This window comes from Channa argus, chromosome 11 (genome assembly GCF_033026475.1).
Source record: "Channa argus isolate prfri chromosome 11, Channa argus male v1.0, whole genome shotgun sequence".
In the NCBI taxonomy this organism is placed as follows: Eukaryota; Metazoa; Chordata; class Actinopteri; order Anabantiformes; family Channidae; genus Channa; species Channa argus.
Genome location: NC_090207.1, coordinates 1,934,351 through 1,958,248, shown reverse-complemented (window position 1 = coordinate 1,958,248; position 23,898 = coordinate 1,934,351). Strand labels below are relative to the sequence as shown.

Below are 23,898 nucleotides of genomic sequence, written 5' to 3'. Positions count from 1 at the left end.
TAAATGCAGAAACATCCTCCTTAAAATGATTATTCAGTCCCCGCAGCCTTTGCAAGAATTTATCCCAAAGCCTGTAACTCTAAAAACGATATTAAAGCACCATGAGTGTAGAAGGACTGAAGGCCGGTTAAAAAACTGAGCATTCAAGTACAATTGAAGCAACGAGTTAACTGAAGGACCAACCGAGCAAATGAAATTAAAATGTACATAAGGTTTATTAATTTAAATATTATTATTATATAAGCTTGATTTGATTACAGTGTCACATTGAGATCCGTTGTGATATCATGTGAATGGAGCATTTACGTTGCGACACACAACTTTTTTAGAATGAATAGACGTTATCCTAACTCCCCAGGCCTCCTCCTGGTGGCCAGCGTCACGTTCATGCTCCCCACGTTTGCTCTTATTCTGTCAAACATTCTTCTGTGTCCATTCCTCTTTTTTTAGTTTGTCTCCTCTGCTACACGGGATTCATGGAGGTCAAAGTCCAGGCTGCATGATGTTGTCAAACCGAATAAGAAAGAGAGTGAAGAAATACTCTTGCGCCACAAAGTACAGTGATTGAAACAGTTTTGACAGAGGAGGCAGAGGAGGTAGAGGAGGACAGCCAGCTGGTGCCGTCTGCAGTACGCTGGATTTCATTCGCCACTACAGTGACTTTCAACAGAAATTCTTCACACAACATAATTGGGAAAATATAACTAACATAAGCCACATTCTGTAGACGAAGTGGAAGAAAAACTACTTTTCATTACCAAAATACAAGCAGGCAGCAGCCCAGTTACTCCAGAAATTACGTACGAACTCCACGTGACATTCACAGTTTTTTATATTATATAGAATATTTCAGTCATATCACTAAACTAAACTGCTGTATTAAGTCATTTAACGAGAAGCTAATCACATAAACTCAGTGTATTAAACCGTTGCTCCATTGTTACAATATCTTGATATCTTATGATGGAAGATTTGCAGAGGTTCCAAAATGACTCTGACAATGACTAGAAACTACCCAAAGGAGCTGCAAACCTCCACAAACAGGCACAAAAGGATTAAAAACAGACACAAAAAATTGGACGCAAAACATTTAAAGTGGACACAAAATGAAAAAAAAAGAGACAACATGACTAAAAATGACTAAAAACAAACAAAACGACAACAAAGAAACGGGCACAAAACCGCCGAAACCAAATGTAGAACCAGCACAAACAGACTCCTAACGAGCAAACAGAGCGGGCAGGGGGCCCGTTTGTCCTATTATCTGTCCATGACTATCAATAAGACTTGTCTCTTCCATTACGGGTTGGGTGTTTGCGTTGTTCTGTCTCTATTAGGCCGCAGTACTTGGCGGATGTTTAATTGCTTCCATCTATCACAGCAACGTACAGGGAATCTCCTCCACCCATTAAAGGGCCGTGGAACTTCAGCCAAATGGGTCCAACATATTAGCCGCATATACATCATCCGAGGTTTAGCGAATGGCTGAATGCTCATTGTCAAAGACCACAGACAAACTCAGACTCTGCAGCTCTCAGACAATCTCAGTTGATCCATGAAAGAAAATGGCTCCTACGTTGCTCAAAACCCATTTAAGCACGTTTCCTGCCTGTTGACCTTAAAGTCTAACTAAACCTTTTTTCTTCGTGAACTTAATTCTATTATTTCATGTTTCATTAGCACATGTCTTGACCCTGACAAGACAGAATTACTGCACACACAGCAGCCAAGTCCATAGCAGCAATGATTCGAGACCCTCCCGTCCAGTAGGTGGCGGTAATGCATCGGTCCTGCCACCAGGAACTGTCTTCACCCCAGGGGTCGGATTAGTTCACAACTGCTTGTTGCTTAGGTCCTTGCTACTATCTGGCTGTCAAGCTCGGTGGAAATGGTCCAGGATCCGTGCTGCTTCTGGCTAATATCTGCAGCTGACTATGCCTCCTATTATTGGCTTCCAATGTTTGGCACTAAAAGAAAGAAAGAAACTGGGTGAGATTTTACTGCTCTACCGCTTCTGTTGCAATATCAGGTTTGAATGCAGCTGGTTAATACTGAAATTTAGCAGATGCTGTTGTTGATGTCAAGGACTTGTTATGCAAAAAACTTAGGATTTCTTTTTCTTTTTTTTCTTTTTTATTCTAAGCACTGACCAAATTTAGTTGTTAACATTAGTTTGACTCTGGCTTTGTAATGGACTGAGTTAGCAAGTGTGACTGACTTTATGCTGTATTAGCTTCACTCATGCTAATGGTGGAGAAATGCTGTTTAATTTAGATGATTGTATAACTTATGTATAGATATGTTTTATATTATGTATGTGATGGCCCAGCTTGTCGTGACATTTTGAAATTAGCCTTCTGGTAATAAATTATTTAAAATGAACTTTAAATAGTTCTGATGTAAGAAGAATTGTGCTACCTCAGTGTTAATTATGTCAATAAAACATATTTCATATTTAATTTCATAATATTTCTGCATTGTTTTACTTCAAACCTTGGCTACTGATGGACAACATTACTTAATAAGTGGCATTTTGTTATCGGAACCAGACAGTTGTCCCTTTACCTGGGACGTTTGTGATGGTTTTTTGGGATTTTGTCCTAATTATAACCTCATTATGTCCAAAGGGGAAAAAAGAATGCAACAGAGAAAGGAGGGATGAGCTGAGGGACTGAGGGAGGACATATGTGGAGCTGCCAGCCAATGGGACAACATTGACCAGAGGACTGAGAAGTCCACGGAACAGGTGCGTGCATGTTGCTCCCGAAGTACAACGTAAATCCCTCACAGTCTGTGCTTTGCTCGAACGATTTGGTCGTAACAGAATTATATTATTCTGTAGGAGAAGATATAATTGAACACACTTTGATAAGTAAAATCTCCGGCTGGGCCGGGGCCTGTCCCACCTGTCGTTGGATAACAGTTGCGGGACATCCAGGACCGGTCACCAGTCATTTTTTAGGGCCAACACAGACAGACAAGCGTTCATACTCATATTTATTGTGAGGCATCAGCACCAACCCCTCACACTTCACATTCCCTCAGAAAATATGAAACAAACCAACCTAAAGACACGTGTGTGAGACACGTCTCGTCATCATGTTTCATGACATCCCACACTTTGCTGCACTGCTGCGGTTGTTTCTTTACTTTTAAGTGGCATTTCTCTCCCTCTCGTTCTCTCAGGAAAGAGAGCTTTAAATAAATGTGGGCTTTCTTATGTGTTTTCACATCTGTCTTTTTCGGGCCAAATTGAAATGACACCATTCTTATCTTTGTCTCCCCAGGTGAGCCGCAAGTTCGTTATGAATTCTGTTTTGTCTTTCTTCTTCTTTCAGAGCCTGTCTCAATTTCCTGGAACTGGTCAGAAGGTCCCAACCATCTGAGGCTCCGTTCACACCTGCTGAAAGGGCCAAAAGTCCAACTCGAACAAGGTGAGAAAGCCGAAACTTTACGCCATTTATTTTTCTGGCGTGTGGCTGCAAACAGCATGACAGGCTACAAACGTTTTACAAACCTAGTCATGTCTCAGAGTTACATAACTTATCATAATGGAAATATGACAAAGATTGTTGGAAATGTTTAGAAACGGAGGGAAGAGCAATAATGCTAAACATTTATGCTAAGCTACGCAAACCTGGAGCTCACGGCAGTGTCATGTTTAGCACAGGCAGACAATTTTCAATATAGCAGTAAACCATCATATTTCACTAACCAGGTTCAGTCAATTTTTGTTACTTACCCAAATCTAAGCAAGAAAGTTGGCAGATCAGAAACTGTTCGTCTCCCTCACTTTCACAACGGTTCCATCAATTCTTGAAAGCGCACACGTTGTTGCTCCAGATGAAAACAATGTTCATATGGTTTGGGGACCTGAAATCCTTATGACAGTTGTACAGCTACGTGTTATTTGTCTTGTTCGAGGACACGGCAGCACGATACGATTCCCAGAGCCTCCTGGGAACATGTTGAAGTGTCCATCTACAAGATGCTGAAACGCCCATAACAGCCCCATCATCTATTGTGCAGAGATCAATAGATTCCTCAGTTATTTATTAGTATTAATTTCAGTGCACGGAAAGCAAATGTAGCCAAGCTGGAACTTTTTCACTCAGATTTGGCAGATTTGGTGTCACACACACAACAGTATCACAGTACACAAATGCACAGAAACAAACCGCCCACATGTCTAAATGTAATTGGTGACATTTGAGTTGAATAAACCATATTTATCATCTAACCTTCAACACAGAAATGGCAAACCGACGGTGTTCACTTCCCGCAAAAAAACATAATTAATGAAGCAATCAGCCTGCACCAGCTGAGCCTCCCAATTGACACCACACGGCTGTACGTGATTTTAATAATGCTCTTTAATGACATGCTCCATATGTTATTACAGCTGTGGGGTGCAGGGAGTCTCCATGATCTGCACGGCGTCAGAGCAGGATCCCACGCTGGGATCCAGCTCTTTACATTTTTCTGTGCTTGTGTACGAATCCTTCAGAGGATCTCGAGTAAAAATATATCATTTTCTACATTCTGTGTGTTCGAATGGTTTTTGTTTTCACCGGACTCTCGATCTATTAAAAATGTACAACTCGATTGATTTCAGACCGTCGATAATTAAGCGCAAATTCAAATTGCAATACTAGTTACTCTTATGGACACGTGCTGCTGCTGGTGCTGCTGGTGCTGACTTGGTGAAGCTAAATCAACTGACAGCTGAGGGAAAATTAATTTGTTGCTTTCTACAACAGAAAAGTCACAAAAAATGTCCCTTATTCTTTGAAATTCATAACATCAAACATCACTTCTACTACTCACTGATCCATTTTGATGTATGTGTCGTATGTGTTTCACCGGTGCAGCTGGTGAAGCCAGTAGCGGCAGGTTCACTGCGGATGCTGCTAATAGACTCAGTTATTGAGTTATTTGACACACACACATATTGTTTCAGCATCTTCATAACAACAAACTCACTAATGTTAGCGTACTGTGTGTGTGATCGCCGTGGGCAGACTACATTACAGTTTCCTGTTTGTTTGACCGCTGCTTGGATTGAATTCTTAATCACTGACTTGACAATGGACTAAAAGAAGATTTGTGGGGGAAAGTGCTTCATGAACACCACGACTCTAACTCCAAATGCTGAGAATCAGCATTTCCACTGTGGAGCTGAGGCGACAGGTTAATAACAGAACCTGTAGAAATGTTAATGGAGTCAAAAGAAGCAGTGGTGCTAATTGGAATTTGTGTATGTTACCTATTAAAGCCTCACAACATCACAAGCTTAATTTGATTTATTTTCTTTTTGAATGCAATGAAATGAAACATGCACTTGAATCGAGATTTTTTTCCCTCCTCATGACCAAAGCTGTTTCAGAAGATAGTTTGGTTTGTTAACACAAAGATTTGCTTCTGACAGACTGAGGAGCTGTATTTTTCTTTTATTCATGTTTTAGCCGTGAGTAGCTTGCTGGGACAAACAGTAGGGTGTATATGTATGAGATGAGTTTTAATATGCACATGTGTGTTAATTATACTGTGTGAAATGTGTTGATACAGCAGCGCCTGTGGTTTTATAGCCCTGCAGAGCCAAGACTGTGCAAATGGGAACAAAGGCCGACGCTTCCATGTTATAATCTAATTGTACTGTATGTGCAGATAAACACAAAAAAAAAAAAAAAAAAAAAAAAGGCCGACACTCCTTAATTCATATCTGTGTTCTGTACATTTAGCTGCTCTCCCAAACTCCCAAACCTCATTTCTTTTTTATTTAGTTATCTAGTCATTCCATTATTTTTCTTAATGGCTTTCAGAGTTTTCTGCCTATTGCTGTCAAGGAATATTGTTTATTTTGCTCGTTACTATTCAAAACCAATTTACTTCTTAGGACACCTGTGTATCAGGTGTGAAAACAAATGATGTTATTTTTTTCAGTGGCCATAAAAATGATGTGTTTCTGAGTCTTAAGGCTGATCCCACCTCCTGAATCACACAGAAACACACAGATATGCTTTTTTGCCTGCTCTCACAACCCTCCCTCTGTTCACTGCAGCAGCTGCCTAATGTTGCATCAACTATCCAGCCGTTCATGGCAAAGCCTGTGAGGCAGAGAGTGTGTGTGTGTGTGTGTGTGTGTGTGTGTACGTGTGTCCACACACTGTCTCCCAGGAGCTGTGTGATGTCTCATGAGTGGCAGCTTGGCACATGGAATTAACAGTGTGGACCCATCAGACACTGAGAGCAGGAAAGGACATGGGAACAGATGAAATGACAGCGGAGACCAGCTGTCATGTCTGGCTGCAATCATTCTGTACTATACCACAACAGAGGGTGTAATTTATCCATCAGTTGGCCAGAAGCGAGTAGGTTTCCCCATTTCTGAAAAGCCTTTGACGTGTTCTTCAGTTCTTCACCAGCGCTGCATGGGAAGCTCGTTCCCTCTGAAGCTGCATCAACACCTGTAGTTTAATTAGGGCTGTTTAATGGCTGACAGACACCTAACTACTGTGGAGCTGAGCGGATGAATCGCACGGAGACCTTGAATTGTGGTGACAGCTGGACGGACCTACTGTAATTGGGCTGGGTCGGTGCCAGTCTGGCTGCGTCCGTGCTGAGAGTCGGCAGAGAAAATCATTATGCGCAATCCTTAGGGAGTCTAGTATTTAGTCTTAAGACTCAGTTGCTACCAGTCATATGGGGCATCAGATTAGGACATGCGTCAGTCTGTCATTCTGGGAGTTGTTTCAGAAGATTTGTTGGTTCCCTCACAGCCGGAAGTAGCACAGAAAACTGTTAAACTGTCAAAAGGATGAATTAAAACCAAGTGAAGAGGAAAAAACCTGATGAACAATTGGTTATGTAAACCAGATTTCATAGTCTCCTAAGAAACTTAGGAACTTCAGATTAATACCAAGTCCTCAAACGTAAATGGCCACATTTAGTTGTTTTTTGTCCTCTGTACCCTTGGATATGACCCAGAGTAGTGAACCAGCGGCAGAATTACCAGACAATAAAAATGTGGTTCCGCTTGTAGAACCCTAAACTCTCCCATTTCTCGACACCAAGCTGAAGTAATTTAACTGTAGTTTTGTTGCTTTAATTTAAACTGCTGTTACAGTTTCCCTGCAACTGCAGCATTTTGCTTCTTGTTGCTAAATTATTCATGAGGAAGATCTTGCAGAAAGGCTGCTGGATGCTCCTCAGTATTAATAATGTACTTGGGACAGAAGGCAGGTAAGAGAATACAAAGAGATGACCTAGAATCTGTCGTATCACAGACGCCTCAACACATTTTGTTAAGGCCCCATCACGTTGGTTTACAGAGAGACTTATCTAAATTATATACTGCGGTGTGCAAAACTATGCTGTGCTGAAATTAACATGACCACCCCGAGGTTGTCTAATCTTTCAGGTTCAGAGAACTCAGATTTATCTTGCCAGTTTCAATGTGAAGAGGAAATGAGTGGTTCACATTCTGAGATCCACATCGTTAGAACGTCTGCTCTGTTTTTTTTTTTCAAATCTATGACAATTGTGGTGTTCGGCAAGGATTCGTCTTTCCTGACCTGTAACCAAGTTCTATAAAAGCCTAAAGATAATTATAAAAGTGTTAATTATGTTACAGTTGCTATGTCTATCATCTTTTTGCAGATATTGGTATCAGAGGAAACCTTAATATTATCTTTAGCAGTGTTTTCTTTATAAACTAAAGTGTCATTAAAAAAATGTATGTTTGTAAATCAGTTAGTGGCAGTGTGTTTTTCTTATAACTTATTTTCTATAGCAAATCAGTCACGTATTGCTCTGGACTGGCCTGACAACATGGCACGAGACCTTTGATAAATTGCTATTTATTCTGAATACATTAGGTACTGTCCTGCAACTTCCTCAAACTCTCTGGAACCAAATCCAAAGGTGAAAAACAAGGTCTTGTGCCAGTCCCAAGTCTGGATAGATGCAGAAGGTTGTGTCAGGAAGAGCATCTGCTGTTAAACACATGCCGAATTAAACACGCAAATCATGACACATCAGTCGGGGCCCGAGTTAACAACCACCGCCACTGGTGTTGTTGACTTACAGGGTGCCGATGGAAAAAGGGCTACTGATGGTCGAAGAAGGAGAGGAGGAAGGCGTGTCCATAGGCAGAGAGAGAAGACGAAAGCTAAGAGTGTAGGACTGGCAGTAGGGACTTTGAATGTTGGGACTATGACGGGGAAGGATAGAGAGCTGGTTGACATGATGCAGAAGAAGGTGCAGAGGAAAAGAGATGAAGAGGTGAGTGCAAGCAGGTTGGAACGGGTGGAGGAAAGTGTCAGGTGTGTTGTGTGATAAGAGTATCAGCCAGAATGAAAGGAAAATGAAGACAGAAGACAGAGCTGGAGGTAGCAGAGCTTAAGATATTGAGCTTCTCTTTGGGAGTGATGAGGTTGGACAGGATCAGGAATGAGGACATCAGAGGGACAGATCATGTTAGATGTTTTGGAGATAAAGTCAGAGAGGCCAGATTGACGTGGTTTGGACATGTTCAGAGGAGAAACTGTGAATATATCAGTAGAAGGATGCTGAGGTTGGAGCTGCCAGGCAGGAGGTGTAGAGGAAGAACAAAGAGGAGAAGAGTGAGTTTTGATGTGTCTTGTTAAAGTCACCGAGAACAATTAAAGAATAATTCAAGTAAAAGTTATAATTTTGAAATATTACAATATGACCACAAAGAATCATGAAGGGACTTACAAGATGTCATAATAATATTTACAACAAGCGGCTAAAAAAAATGATGGACACACTTAGAGCACAAATAGACATAATACAAATCGAAATAGACAACTACCAGAAATAGATGGAAGAGATGCCGAAGAAAACAGCAACATATAAAATAAATGACCAAAAATACACACAAAGTGATCACAAACTGTTTAAAATTAGCAGCAATGGGAAAAAAAAAAACAATCAAAAATTCATAGAATGACAAAAAGTAGACACATGTTGAAAAATAAAAAGATGGCGGCAGCCGTTTCCTGTACGTGTCGACAGGCCTGTTCGCTCTCCGTGGATCTGTGGACTGCAGCCTTTAATTCAGCTTAGAACACGAAGTCAACTTCAGAGGCCTGAGGAGAAACCGTGCTTCTGATCACACATATCATGCTTTGATATTTGTGTGTGACCCGAAATAAAGCGAGGCTCATCAAGACATTGGATGCAGTGTTGTGGGAGGTGAAACGGTTCCCAACTTGAGAAACTCGAGCCAACAAACAGCAACACACACCAAACGCACTCATGATTCCGCTGTCCATGAAATTCTCATCAAGGGAAGCTCGAGTCTCGATTTAAAAGAATTCCAGCCCTGGGGTTCGCCAAACAGGCAATTTCCCCCGTAATGATGTGAGTTGTGATTCATTCTGCGCCAGATGGATCCTCCACGTTATCACATTCCCCACTGGCCTGCTGAGTGACAGCCACAGATACACACATACAGCCCAAACTGTGTCAAACCAAATGTTATTAGACGGTACACACTGTACAAACACTCACATCTGGTGAGTTTGGTGCTTTGAAAATCTCAAGGGAAATAGAAGATGTCACATACAGAAGTAGCCAATGAAATCCTCCTTTTTTGTGTGTTTGCTTTTTCTGCACGTTTTGTCTCTCGAGTGTTTTCGGCCTGTAGGAAAACGGTTAACGCTGGAAATAATATGCAGCGCACAAAACCAGTTAAGTAAAACTAACAAACTACTGTCAATAAAGCTATTTGAATTGGATCTGTGGGTTTCTGGCTGCACAAACCTTCCGAAACGCACACAGTCATTCGCTAAATGATGGAGCTTTAATTCTTGCGTTGCGTTTTCAAACTTGCAGTATCTATAAATCAAGATTCAAATCCATAGTTGAAGCAAACACAGAGGAGCACAAACGTCCAGACGTGTGAGAACAGAAGCCATCAAACAATCCACTTGCATTTATCTACACAAATATCTGTAAATATAAATATGTAAATACACATATAAAATGCTGGCAGTCTGTTTCTGAGAGCCTCGTTACCGTTAGCTTCTCTGATCTATCGCTGTTTATGCACAAGAGGTCAAAAGGTGAAGGATGGGATGAAGGAGACAAAGTGAGCTGCCCTGAGTTGTTGTTGTTCATTATTTAGTTTTATTAATTTGTCTTTGGAATGTCAGAAAGCTATGATCTGTTAAATCCTTAGATGACTTGAATTGCTCGTGCTATTGTTTAAAACCCAAAGATATTTAGTTAATGTCAATCAACTATTAGTCAACTGTAGAGTTAAAGACTTTTCATGGAAATTATAGTTTTTTTTTTCCTGTGTCCACATGACATTTTAAAACAGCTAAACTCTACTTTAACTAGGTCAACAACCGTAGGAAGTACATCTGCACCCAGACATCAGACAAAGTCCTTCTGTATCCTCTTAACTTTCCCCTCCAAAAGTGTTAGACCCTCTGCACAACGCTTAAACCCCTTTGCTGATCCCGTCTGACCCTCGTGTTGCTGCCCTTCCCAAAGCCAGTTGGCCCCTCACCCTCCTCCATTAATGGTGCCTGTGTACACACACATCAACAGCTACCTCTCGACCAGTTATTCAAGTAGCGTCAAGATTAAAGAGCAATTCCAAGCTACTAGTGACAGTGACCAGTGACCCACTTCTGAGCCGACGAGCAAAGAGCAAAGACGACAACAGGAAATGAGGAAAGTGAAGTCTGAGGAAATAAAGGACATTTTAATGCACATAGAATAACAACATACAGCAGAAATACTGTCAATTATTAGCAGTTTTTTAAAGAAAAGGTGAAGAGAGGAGCAGGGACAATGTTACGTTATGTATATATGAACCCGTTAGAAAATGATGTCAGGGAGTAATTGCATCCGTATTAAATCCATGTATATCACCGGGGTTATGCTACACAGTGATCAGCTTCACGTCTGTATGTATGTATGTGTTCACAGTAAATGTAGTGCACGTGTAAAATATTAAAGATAAACTTCCACGGCCTGTGGGCACAATCTCTTCATCCCCTTGACGAGCAATAAAGCTCGATCCATGCTGGTGATGGAAGCGATGGCTGTGAATGTCATCGGAGCCCCACTAATGGCTTTGTGCCCGTGTTCACTGATGAAGATGTGACCTTGTAGATTTTACAGGTCAGTCCACATCTACCTCGAGCATCGACGCACATTGGCGATGTGACTTGTGTTCCGCAGCAGAAGAACGACTTTCGCCTCCTTTTAGTTTTGTTGTTTCCTGCCATCGTTGTGCGATTATTGTCATGATAGTGGGGATACTGTTCGCTGCCGTGGTGTATCATATTTTATATTATTGTAATATTATTATCATAGGGGGCCTGGTGGATCAGTGCAGAAGGCAGCGGGTTTGAATCCCATCCCGACCGTGGTGCTGCTCTTAGAGCCCGGATAAAAATAAAAATAAAATATGGGGGGTTTGCGGCAGGAAGTGCATCTGGTGTAAAAACACGCTAAATCCATGTGCAGCATATGTTCCGCTGTGCCGACCCCTGAAGGGACAAGATATATATTTTATTACCTAATCACTTACACAAACTATACCAGAGTTAAGTTAATAGTTATATTATTAACTTGTGCTCTACTGCTGTTCAACCTTGTTTTTGCTACTTTATCTCACTTAAATATTTTCCAGCACAGATCCAGTTCATGACACACTCACCTCTTTTAGTTTTCTAGCAGGCTTTTGAAATTCAAAACCTTTTTCTGGCCTCTTAAATATGAAAAGAATAAACTGAAATCACTTCGCAAATGCAGCTGTAATAGTGATATTTAATGAGACGACCTGAGCTCCATGTTTATTTGGTGGGTTTTTTTTTCTCAAGATGGCGCCGTGTGAGTGGCAGCGAGTTCCAGCAGCATTTTATATTGCTTATTTTTTTGTGCCCTCGGACGACACTGCCATTGTTGGCTTTGTGTCTGAGGGGAATGAAAAGAAAAAAAACCTTCGCCTGAACACCAGCCAGACAAAGGGGCAGGTGGTTGACTGACAATTTGGATGCTGGATTCTGGATGCGTCCAGGGCTCAGACATTGAGTGTGTGGACACTGTTTAAATACCTTGGTCTGAAACACCCAGCAACATCGATGCCATGTACAGGAAAGGCCAGAGTTGCCTCCACCTGTTGAGGAGCCTGAAGTCCTTTGGTGTGAGCAGGACGCTTCTCTGAACTTCCTATGAGACTCTGGTGGCCTTTGCAGTTTTCTATGCCGTTGTGTGCTGGGCGGGAGATTTCAATTCTCTCCTATCAAGCTTATGATTTACGTAGTTTTTGAACACTGTTGAAGGCTGGAGTCAGTTAGTTTTTAGCAGAGAGGGAAACCTGCTACGTCTGCCAGATTTTAAAAGCTTTTTCATCATCATTATTTGTGTGTGTGGGAGCAATGTGAGGAACTTTGGTCCCACGGTGTCTGCATCCCAATAAGTGGACTACTGACATACACAGATGTCACTCAGATGACTCAGACATCACACAACAAAATCCTACAATCTGCCCCCTGCAACTCGGAAAATACTGTCTTTGGGACACTGGCAACTTTATCTCGTTAAAGGCTTTTCACGCCAAATGAATCACTTCCATCTTCTCAGAGGAGTTGTTTTAAGCGGCCACAGCTGGGAAGAGCTTATCTATTCAACCAACGTTAAACCAAACTGTATAGCCAAGCGTGGTCGCAGGCAGCCGAGACTCCAGCGTGAAGTAAAGGTTCATTACCTCCTGTATTTCCTGTTGACCACCTAAAACACACCGCGGGTTTGTTTGGTTTTTTGACCCTGCAAAACACTGATTAGTGTATAGAATTTAACGTTTAAACATTGTTGTGAAGTGGATTCTCCTGCACTGACACACATGCTGATATTTGACTACTGTACACTATATATTCAGTCTGAATCTTTATAAATCTGTATTTTGATAACCCAGTGTTCTGAGCCACAACACCAAGGAAATGGCTCCGGGAGCAACTAAAAATTCATATACAAATCTAAATGTCCGTCACTTTTTAGTGCCCCCCGAAAGTGTTATGGACAAGTGTCATAGCCATGTTTCTGGGGGTCTTGTAAAGCTGCACCTGTGTTGTCAAATTGGTTCTAACAAAGTTTTACCAAAGATACTAAGACGCCCCAGAAACACAACGTGTGCTAAAGAAAACACCAAAAAGGAGACACGGGTTTGACTGTGTGAAGGCAGGATGAGGAAGAGGAGGACAGAGAGCATGATCTGCGAGCTCAACTGTCGCAGACGTCCTGCTTAATATCCGAGCCGTGTCTGTTCGTCCGTGAAGCCGGACGCAGGTCAAAGTGATGAGTGCGATGTCTCTGCAGCCCAGCAAGCTCTGATCAAAAGAGCAAGTATGTCTCCTCTGCACTGTCCCAGAGAGCCGGCCTCCGCCTGAGGCATGTTGACACTGCGCAGACTAGGTGTAATGGAATTGACCTCCATCACCAGCCCATTGCTGTTTGGTAAATAGACACATCAATAATACCTGGTGCAGCACGGAGTGTAAACTCAGCAGGTTGTATATCAAGGCTGGACAGCTGCAGCAGCAGGACACAGAAAAGGCCTCTTCTCATTTTAAAGATGTCTTTGGAGCCGCAGGATGAGGAGAAAATGGGGGGAAAACACAGGATAAGTTTCAATATTGTGAATGATGTAGACACATTTAGTTGTAGTATTTGTTTTTCTGCTGGGTCTTTTTGAAAATGTTCAAAATGTTTAGGGACCGTTTGGCTTATTTCTCATTGCTCAGCGTCTGATCGCTCGGCGCCTTCTTAAAGAAAACGTCTCCTTTGGACTGTTGCGGTGCAACAGCGTTACGCCGTCATCATTCTCTGTCTCTCTCCGAGAGTCTTTCGTTCTAATTTTCACTTCCAGAGTCTGTGATTAATGGCGGGGATTTATAATCACACCTCGACGGCTCTGACACTTTGTATTAGAAAAGTGACATGACAGGAATGAAATGTTCCCGCAGTCTGATCACTGCTGGACACGAGCACATGACCAGAACCTAAACTAGGACATTAACAACTGGACTGAAATACAGAGCTGGTTTCATTCAGTGGGAAACGATTTATTATTATCATATTTGCATAACACAATACATTTTCATTCTTCCTTTGTCCCGACGTCTCTTACTAAGCTTCTCCTTTTTGACATTGCTTTGTTTCTCACACTTGGCAGCTTTTTTTTAAGGCAACTGAGGTTAAAGGTGTTTGCTCAAAGGCACGAAGTCTGTGACTTCAGCAGGACCTCGTGGAATTCATCACATATTTCCACCAGGGTGCTGATCGGTCACGTGAAGCAGACCAGTGTGTGGATGATGGAGCGTGGACATCGCAGGCCCTTACAAACCCACAGGATCTAGTCTGAGCGATTTACTGATGCTGTTTGTTTCTCGTGTGTTTGCCACACATCACATGTACTGTACGTGTCCCAGACTTCTACACTTTTGCCATTAGAGTTCAAATCATGTGGTTTGGTGAAGGGAAATGTGTTTGTACATATCGGCCTGGTTAGGGAGCAGTAACCTGCTGTCGTGCCGTGTGGATTCACATCTACTGCAGCCTTTTTCACAATAACTTGGCATCTGTGTAGATGCAGAAACTTTCTAAAACCTTTTTGAAAGTCTTCCACGTCACTGTGGGCGTCTCTTGTTTTAACCCAGTTTTTCTGATGGCCTGTGGTCATGACGGAGCAGGAAGGTGCCACCGTCAGCAGACCTGCTACATCTGACAGGGTTTATTAAGTTGAGGTGATGAGCTGCAGGTCCAGGGTGGCAGGGGCTGCGATGGCAGCCAGTTCTCCTGTCAGAAGTGATCATGTCATCGGGGCTCATGTCTGGGGAACGGAAGGCTGTGGAAGGGGGGGCCGTGAGTCTGAGGACAGCAATATACTAGTCTCAGTAATGTCTCAATAATGGAACGTGAACGGTCAGAGGGGCCTGGCATGAGACCGGGAGGAAAGAGGTCATGAGGACGGGATGAGGAGGGGGAAGTGAGAAACGAAGAGTGATGTGCTATCATAGACATGGTACCGCGACAGATGGGCTTCAACCTGAGAGTCATGGCTGCAGAAGAAGGGCTGCAGATCCTCCCAACCAGCTTTAGAGGTTTGTGATGTGTTGAGGGGCACGTTTAACTGGTTTTCTTTCCTTGGTGTCGTAGGTGGCCTCTGTAAAGTTCTGTGGTCTAATTCGAGCGCTGTGCACTTTTGGTGGTTTGCATCAAATGGCATCAATGTTTGCAAAACCTTTGGAACCATTGGTCAATGTGCTACTGAATGTAAAGGAAAACCACACGTCAAGCAGCGTCATTATTCAGGCTACATGAGTCTGTTACTTTTTTTATCAGTCATTAATTTTTTTTGTATTGTAGTTTTTCATTGACGCTTTAGCTTCTACACACGTACATGAGAATGAGATGAGCCAAAATATCTAAGTCACTTTTTTTATTGTCAGCACCAGTTTAAACAGTGCATTTGTTTCCTTTTACCAATATAATGTGGAATCTTTACATTCAATCAATCAGTTCCTAGGAGTCTTAAGCGACAATGTTTGGTTTTACCTTTTACAGGTATATACTCAATCACTTAAGTGATCACACTGCACTACTCTAATTGTCTATGACCTAAATATGTATTGTAAGTGTTATAGTTTGTGGCGTTTTTAGGATGTAGTTATGCTGCACTTTGAACGACTTCACGATGCTTAAAATGGCCACTTCTGGAAAGTCTTAATTAAGCTTTCTCGTGTAAGTCGTGCTTGTCTTACGATTTGCTCATAAACCCAGTATGAGGTTGCTGGCAGCTCTGGCTGTAGTTGCTAGGCTACATTTTCATGCAGCGAATGGCCATTCACTCATTAAATACATGTCGTGGAAACAGTGAGAGGGGACTTTTATGTCGATTGCTTTGCCAGGGACAAATGGTCTCCTTGGTACTGCGTAAAATACAAAGATGTGCTTTTACAACCTCTTACTGTTACCTTCAACTCAGTCTGCTGCATGTGCAAGTGTGCAGCAGAAAGTTTTATAAGACACTCATTTTGTTCCACTGCTCTGAGAGGTGCAACCTTTGGTTTTCTACTGACTTCCCTCGTTATTCAGATATTCTCCCATATCATGTGCTTTTGTTTTGCTGTGAAATCAGCCTTAATAGTCCTCACTCGGAGTTTTTGCGTTTCCAAAGTGAAGCCCAGCGCAGTCCAGACCAGGCCAGTGAGGACTGAACGTCACAAACCTTGGTGCTGCTGTATTAGTTTCATTTTTGCTGCTAAAATCTTATCGCTGGCCTATTAAAACAACTGCTTTGATTAAACGATGGCTCCTAATCCAGCAGTAAAGACACGGGGAACTAATTTTCATCAAGCGTGTTCAGGGAGGAGGACCCCAGTATGCAAAGACGTCATTAGCACAAACAGCTCAAGGTGTTGCCTCAGGCCGCGTGTGCACAGGGGCGGAGAATCACCAGGACTGGAGCCGGACTCCACACTCCAGACTCGCCTCAGGTTTTAACCCTCTAACCCGGGCTTCACAGCTCTACTGTGGGGCTCCTGAGGCTGAGAAAACCAATAATGACATGAAGTACAGGAAACTCGGAGGGAGGCGCTGGCACAGGAGCTACTCTAATCCTGGGATTGTTAGTTGGATTTCCAGCTGCTCCTGTCACATGTTGGAGTCTCCTTGAGCAAGATCTCCCTGTGTAGAAACCTCGAAGATCAGATCCAGCATGATGTCGACCTCTAGTGGCAGCAGAGCGCCTCACATGTGCAGCAGCACTGTGCTATAATCAGATTCAGAGACTCTACCTCACTGTCCATTTTAAAAAGCCTGAGTTTTGTTAATGAGTACATTAACACAAGTACTTACAAGTACAATATTTAAGGTGCTTGTACTTCATTTATTCCATTTAATGCCACTTTATACTAACAGTCCATTACATTTCAGAGAAACGTGTTGGTCATTTTACCCAATGGTTACAGTTCAAATTACACTAAACGTTTTAGATACATATTTGATGGAAAACCCACAGAAAAATAAGGACACTGTTGAAGATTAAGCCAGTGATTTACGTTTTTTTTTCTCCTTTGTGAAAAAACTCCTTACCAACTTTATTAATTTCGAAACATGAGAATATGAGGCAGCATCTGCCCCAATGTTCTAGAAGACAGAGATATAAAGATGGCAGGACAAAAAGAAACGGAATAAAGGTGAATGTAATAACCAAATGAATATATTATTACTCAATAAATTAGCACAGAAAACGTAGTTTGTTGCCTTACCAGCCATAGCACACATCCTATTTCTGAAATTAGCAGCGATGCTTTATAATTGGAGATAGAGGTCTGGTATAGAGCAATAGATAATTACAATACAATTACCAATTTTGTCAGCCCTGTCTAATTTTGTCATATTCTTGTAAAATCATGTGAAAAAATAGACACAAGACATTAAAAAACTGACCCAAAATGACCAACAACATCCAAAAATAAAAATAAAATGACCAAATACGAATAAAAAAGTAACAAAATAAGAAAAACTGCCCAAAAAACTTCATAAAATATCGTAAAATGACCAAAAATAGAGACACACAATAAAAACGTTGACACAACTGCAGATACAAACGGTGCTGCCCCCTGGTGGCGGCGTTATGGTGTCACTTCACTTTGCACCTGTCCAGGTTTTTGTGTTTTACAGAATGTGGAACATCAAAGTACAACACAACTGTGCGGGGTGACGTCACACAGTGTAGCGCAAACTAAGTCACAAATAAACGCCCACGTTTAACGTTTCAAATAAAATAAAAAAAATCCTCAGTCTAGAATCACCCTGTTTATTCTCTGTCCGGCGCGGATTTTCACCGCGGAGTGGATGCTCTTCGCAATCGACGATCTTTGCCGAGAACAGGAAGACACCGGGCAGCTGCTTCCTGTGTTCCCGCCTTCACTCAGCTGTTTCTCGTCTGTTTGCAAACAGCTCCGTCGGTGCTCTGCTTCCTCCGCGATGGGGCGGAACGACGACGGCGACATCATCGAGCACCACGTCGAGGAGGAGATGGAGAAGAAGGGGCCGAGGAGCCACGCAGCGCCCTCCTCGTTGCAGGAGAGCGGCAGTCCGTCCGACAGAGGAGGCCCCGGCAGCGGCACCCAGTCCTCCCACAGACTGCTGGCCTACAGCGATGCCCTGCTCTCCATCATCGCCACTGTCATGGTAGGACCTGATCCGCATGGGGGTGTAAGGACCCGGTCTGTGGCAGAGATGGGATCAAGTCCTGCAGTCAAACGGTCACTTAGTTCAGGAAGATTCCCTGTAAAATTGAGTTTAAGGGCAAGTTACGGGATATTTAAGATGGAGTTTTCTGTACCTCTTATTATGAATTAGAAAAATCTTAACATTGTCTGTAAAACTTCTTGCATAAACATATGGTTTTACTTACCACATAGTCCAGATCAAAGCTCACTACACTTAGACTTGTCAGTTCCAGACTTGACTATCAGAGAGAGTCTCCTCTCTTTAAAGCATAGTCTGAGATCTGAGGTGGTCAAGATGTGGAAAAATACAATAAAATCATCTTTTTACAATTCTACGAGTTAAAGTAATGTTTAATAAATATTAAACTATGTTTTAAAGACACTTTACATTTCCCTCTTACTCTAGTCCCGATATGTCAGAAGTGTAGTGGTTTTCGATCTGGATCGGGCCTGAGGTGGTTTGCCTGTGAAAATAGAAATAAAATGGCTTTGTTGCATTTTTAACCTTCTCAGAAGTTTAAAAGTGGGGTTCACACAGTGTTCGGAGCATCTCTGCCCGTTCAGAAGAATAAGAAGATGCTCGGAGTTTTAACTTTTCCCCTTTAACTGCAGACTTGAAAGCTGTGAAACGTGCCAACAAAATATACAGATGGAATCAAGCTTCAGTAGCTTCTAAGCAGTTTTAAGATAAGTGAAACCCACACAGGAAACTCATGGTTTCATAAAAGCAAGAGCAGATTAATATTGATAAGTAACGGAAAAAACATGAATAGCAGATGAAAGTAACTGCAAATAAATGTGCAGTGTTACCTCTGTAAGCAGATTCCTTTTAAGAGCTCGTCGGTTTGAGAGATGAAGCCGCACAACATGTAGCACTTTAAATAATACTACAACAAAAAATGCCACATTCCTGTGTGATGCAGTAGAATTAAAGTAAATGCAAATCGTCAGGTAAAGAACACTTAGCTGAGCAGCGGCTGCCCTTCGTCGCCCACCGTGACCCGTGACCGACACGGCTGGATTCAGAACGTCAGGGAATCCGATCACGTGTGCTGTTTGCTCATACTGTGACGTTTGTCTGCAGATTCTCCCTGTGGCCCACACCAAGGTGCACGACGACGAGGTGACGTCACATTTTCCTTCAGTTCCCTTCAGAGATTTGGAGACAGATTCCTGTTATGTTCTTGATGAACGGTGAGTCGCGTTGTAGTGAAAATGTCAATCTTTGTTGCAGGAGTTGAGGGAAAGTGTTCAGCTGTTGCTGACAACAAAGATTGCGGTTTATCTCATGACGTTCCTCATTGTTACCGTTGCCTGGGCTGCACATATCAGGTGAGTGGGCTCTTTATTATCATTATTGCTGTTATTAACGGCGTGTGATTGCACGTGTAGCTGTGACTGCTGTGTGCTTTGTTGCTTAGGTTGTTTCAGGTGATTGTGCGGATTGACGACTGCCTCGCCCTGCTGAACCTTGTACGTGTAACTATATGTCGGCACACACCTTTTTTTTATTGTACGTTCTGATAATTCCCACAGGTTTCTACGTGCAGAGAGCTTGAGCTAACTTTCTAGAAAAATGCACCATAATATTAGCATAGATAATATTAATATGCCCAGTATGTACGATATAGTGAAAGACCATCATGGTTTCAGTCCTCAAGTTGTTCACACTTTTTTATGAAAGTGAAACTTTTCTCGGGTGTTTCCTGCTTTTCTAGCGTTAAGTTCTGCTTTGGTTTGTATTGCAGGCCTGCATGATGCTCATAACCTTTCTGCCGTACACAGTGAGTAGGATTTAAATTGGTCTCACTGTTTGCACAGCTTCACAAAGCCCCAAGTACCTTCAGGTGACCAGGACGGGAGCTGGAGGGACGGGTTCACGTGTTCGGGGGCGTCAGCTGCCCATATGAGCAGTGAATATGTCTTCTTGGGAAGCGATGGGGGCCAACGTCCACAGTAGCTGTTTGGTGCAAATCCAAAATGTCGTGTTTTTCTGCTGAGTCTCAAAAACGCATTTGTCCAAAAACCCAGCAGCTTTGAAAGAATCCCACTGGATTTGACTAATTTGGAAGGATGAAGCCTGATGTTGTCTCCAGACAAAAGCTTTCATATGGTTTTGCACAGATGGCGGATTGTGGATTTTGGCCCCAATCACTGACAGGAAGTGTCTTCTGGAACAATGTGTTTCAGTGCTCAAATGGGCCTCTGACTGTTTTAAGACAGAAAAATAAGAACCCGTCACCTACTAGTTGATAAAAACACCTCCCTGCTGTTTGGACGGCTGCACTTTCCACCTATTGAAGTCTGTCCTGATGTTAGTCGAGCTCCCTAATGGACAGCTTAGCTTGTCTTTTGTTTCCAGTTCTCTCTGATGGCGACCTTCCCCGACAACATCCTCGGGATTCTGCTCTTTTGCGGATGTGTGATGGTGAACGGTGTCATTCAGGTGAACTGTTGTTTTATCCTTTGTTTGTCACCGTGAAATGACTCTGTGCATTTTCCCAAACATCAAATTGATACTAAGTTTAAAGGCGTATTAAGAACAATCTTAAAAAAAAAAAAGGTTTCTTAGCTCTGATTGTCATTGTAATCTTACGCCTCGTTTCTGTAGTCGGTGATTGTGTTGTACGCCTTCAGTCGTCCCTTCCTGCTGAACGAACAGATCCAGATCTCAGAGAACCAGACCTTCTACAAAAACCACATCCTCAAAGTCATCATGCGAGTTCCCATCATGTGCTTCTTTGCCAGCATCGCCTCCTTGATCGTCTTTCAGCTTGTAGGTGAAGGGTTGTTGAATCGTCGCGTGACTTCTGACTTGTTGCTGAGGGATGTTCAGTAACACTTTCTTCTTTTTTTGTCAGTCTTACGCCCTGTTGGCCATCATCATCTTCCTGCCCTACATCTCCCAGTCTTTGAAGTGGTGTCGCAATAAAGCAATTGGTAAGGCGACAGCGATGATCTTATGGATGTCGAATCGTTTCAGAATGTCACGGGCCTCCAGGTCTTTGAACCGGAAACCTTGTCCATTTCAGGTCAGGTGGAGGAGACTCCAGACTCCATGATGTTTTACACCTACCTGCCCAACGAGCCCCTCAGTAAAGACCGAGTGGAGGCTTTCAGTGATGGAGTTTATGCCATCGTAGCAACTCTTCTCATCCTGGACATATGGTTGGTTTTTATTTTATCTTCTGGAAAGTGCAGATGCAGAACTAAAGCCTATTTTCTAGACACCGTCTTTTTAGTAATTTGTGTAAAGGAAAGAGGTTAGATTGTAATAAAGCTGGTTAAAAACACAAACCCCTTTAGCTTTTAGTGTCTGATGATGTGGAGCAGGTCGTCCACCAACCACAGGGCCGGTGGTTCAGTCCTGCTTCTTCTTGACCCCATTTATTTAAAAAGGAAACTGAGGTCCAGCACTGTACTCACACTACACAATACATTTGAGAGCAGGATGTGCAGTAACATAAAGCTATTGTAGATAAAATCTGGTCAGCAGTCAAAGAATTGTCCACTGAATTGTGCTGAAAAACCTCAATACTTGTCCTTTCTGGTTCCTTTCAGTGAGGACAATGTTCCAGACCCGACTGTTGTAGAGAAGGAGTTTGGTGGGAACCTGGTGTTTGCTCTGCAGGTCTACGGTCCCGAGTACCTGGCTTATTTTGGCTCGTTCGCTACCGTCGGCCTGCTCTGGTTTGTCCACCACTCGCTCTTCCTGCACGTCACCAAGGCGACGCGATTCATGGGCCTGCTCAACACCTTTTCTCTGGCTTTTGTTGGAGGGCTGCCTTTAGCCTACCAGCTAACGCACGAATTCCCGCGCAACTCTCAGAACGAACTGGAAGCCATCCAGATTAGCTGCGTGATTATTTTCTTTGCAGGTATTTTTCAGTTGGCCATTTGGGTGGTCGCGCTTTACAATGAGCAGGAAACCCTGCACCCGTACGTGCGGTACGGCGGACGTGAGCACGTGTTCATGCTGGCTAAGCTCGCTTTATATCCCTGCGTGGCTTTAGTAACCTTTTTCCTGACTTGTATTTTGAGCAAATTTAGCACGTCCATTTTCCATCTGATGGAAATCACGGTGCCCGTAGCTTTTCTTGTCTTGCGGCTGTTGGTGCGCGTTGGTCTGGCACTGTTGCGGCTCATTTTCTGTCCAGACAGGCCCGACCTGAGGAGGGTCGTGGAGGAGGAGGATGAGACGAGAGTGCCGTTTAACCCTTTAGTCACCTAGCTGTCTCCAAGGAGAAGAAAAGGCCAATAACTGACGGCGGCTGTGAGACATCGCTCGGATGCTTAGTCTCTGCTTTTTGATTTAACCTCATCAAGATCCAGTTTCAGTGAGCAACAAACTGAGAAGTGGACTCTTCTCTTTTTAGCATTTAGACTGGCTTGAAAATGTGCAAAACTAGAACTAATGGGACCTCGGAACAGTGAAGGTAAACCAGGGATGACCTAACCGATCGTCGTCATCATCGTTACGTTAAGTTCTAAGCATTAAGTTTATAACGTGGCTACTTTTTGTGAGCAATCAACAGTCATCAAGCACTAAACACCTAGGTTTTAAGTAACCCCAGAAGGGGGTCCCTCTTCCATTTTAAGTCCTGAAGTAGCAAAAGTCAACGATAAGAGCTGCAGTTTTCAGGAAGAACCTTGAAGGATGACGTGTTGCTCGCTCATGGCTGCTAATTTAACAGAGAAAGCTGAATGAATAACCGTCCAACTGCTGTGGTTTGAATCCAGAAACCGTGGATTTTAAAATGTGTCTCCATGTTTTTAGAAAACGAAGTCTGGAATGTTGGGACACGGGGTCGAGCCATAGAATTTGCAACAAATTGCACTAATTTTAAATGTTCACATTCAAATGTATGTCGTAAATCTAAGCTCCCATGATCTTCGCAGACTTTGCATTTCAAACAGATCATTGCCGCCTGGAAAAGGGTTCGCTATTGGTTTCAGATCTTAAATTCTGATTTGAAGTTTAACAACCCGACATTATTCCAAACGAGTCTGTTTGCTTGAACGTGTAGTTGTACTCAAATATGGTGTATTGTACATCTCTCCAGAAGTGGTCGCTGTCGCTTCCGTTAATCCTGCCGCCGCCGCCGTCCTCTGATGCCGCCGTGATTTGTGTGTTGAATGCGGACTTAAAGGGAGCTCAGATCCGAGATGCACTTCAGTGGAAACCTGTGGGAAAAAAAACCTTCAGCCGGCTCTGAATGTAGGCAAGTAAAACTGCTGGAAATCAGTCATTTCTATGAGTAACTAGCATAAACTGCATTTGCATATTTATTTAGCTTTGTCCCGCTGAACACTGGTGTCATTGGACGTTCAGTCACATGTCTTAATGTTTTAAAATGTGTTTGTCTTTAATCATGTACCCAGCATGATGATGGTCCAGTGGAGCTGCTCTCCAAATATTCTGTGACACATTTCTAATTCGACTGCTTGTTGTCCGTTTGCACAAACACTGCTTTTATGCTTCCACGCTGTGCAAAATCTCTAATTTTGAAATGTGAAATCACGAATTCTGGGCACTGGCTTTGTATTGTGAATAAATCTGAAAAATGTTCTTTTAATGGGAATGAGATCTTTATGTGATTATGAAAAGCACATG

General features: G+C 42.7%; 1 protein-coding gene across 1 annotated transcript; it reads left to right on the top strand.

The window, feature by feature from the left end:
* The first annotated feature begins 1,848 nt into the window (after window positions 1-1,848).
* Window positions 1,849-23,860, top strand: tmem175 (transmembrane protein 175). The gene is made up of 13 exons (XM_067521434.1): window positions 1,849-1,989; window positions 2,628-2,746; window positions 3,339-3,434; window positions 18,010-18,243; window positions 19,369-19,407; window positions 19,519-19,616; window positions 19,706-19,757; window positions 20,033-20,068; window positions 20,647-20,730; window positions 20,896-21,060; window positions 21,146-21,224; window positions 21,317-21,452; window positions 21,846-23,860. Exons 4-13 carry the CDS (start codon window positions 18,037-18,039, stop codon window positions 22,513-22,515), a joined length of 1,566 nt encoding a protein of 521 aa, XP_067377535.1. The 5' UTR covers window positions 1,849-1,989; window positions 2,628-2,746; window positions 3,339-3,434; window positions 18,010-18,036; the 3' UTR covers window positions 22,516-23,860.
* Window positions 23,861-23,898: the final 38 nt, after the last annotated feature.

What these genes read in the sequence shown, in the direction of transcription:
- tmem175 (XM_067521434.1), top strand. Translation starts at nt 18,037, where the DNA reads ATGGGGCGGAACGACGACGGCGACATCATCGAGCACCACGTCGAGGAG. An exon ending in TGGTGAACGGTGTCATTCAG is followed by an intron (nt 20,731 to 20,895) that starts GTGAACTGTTGT and finishes TCGTTTCTGTAG; the next exon opens with TCGGTGATTGTGTTGTACGC. An exon ending in CCTTGATCGTCTTTCAGCTT is followed by an intron (nt 21,061 to 21,145) that starts GTAGGTGAAGGG and finishes TTTTTTTGTCAG; the next exon opens with TCTTACGCCCTGTTGGCCAT.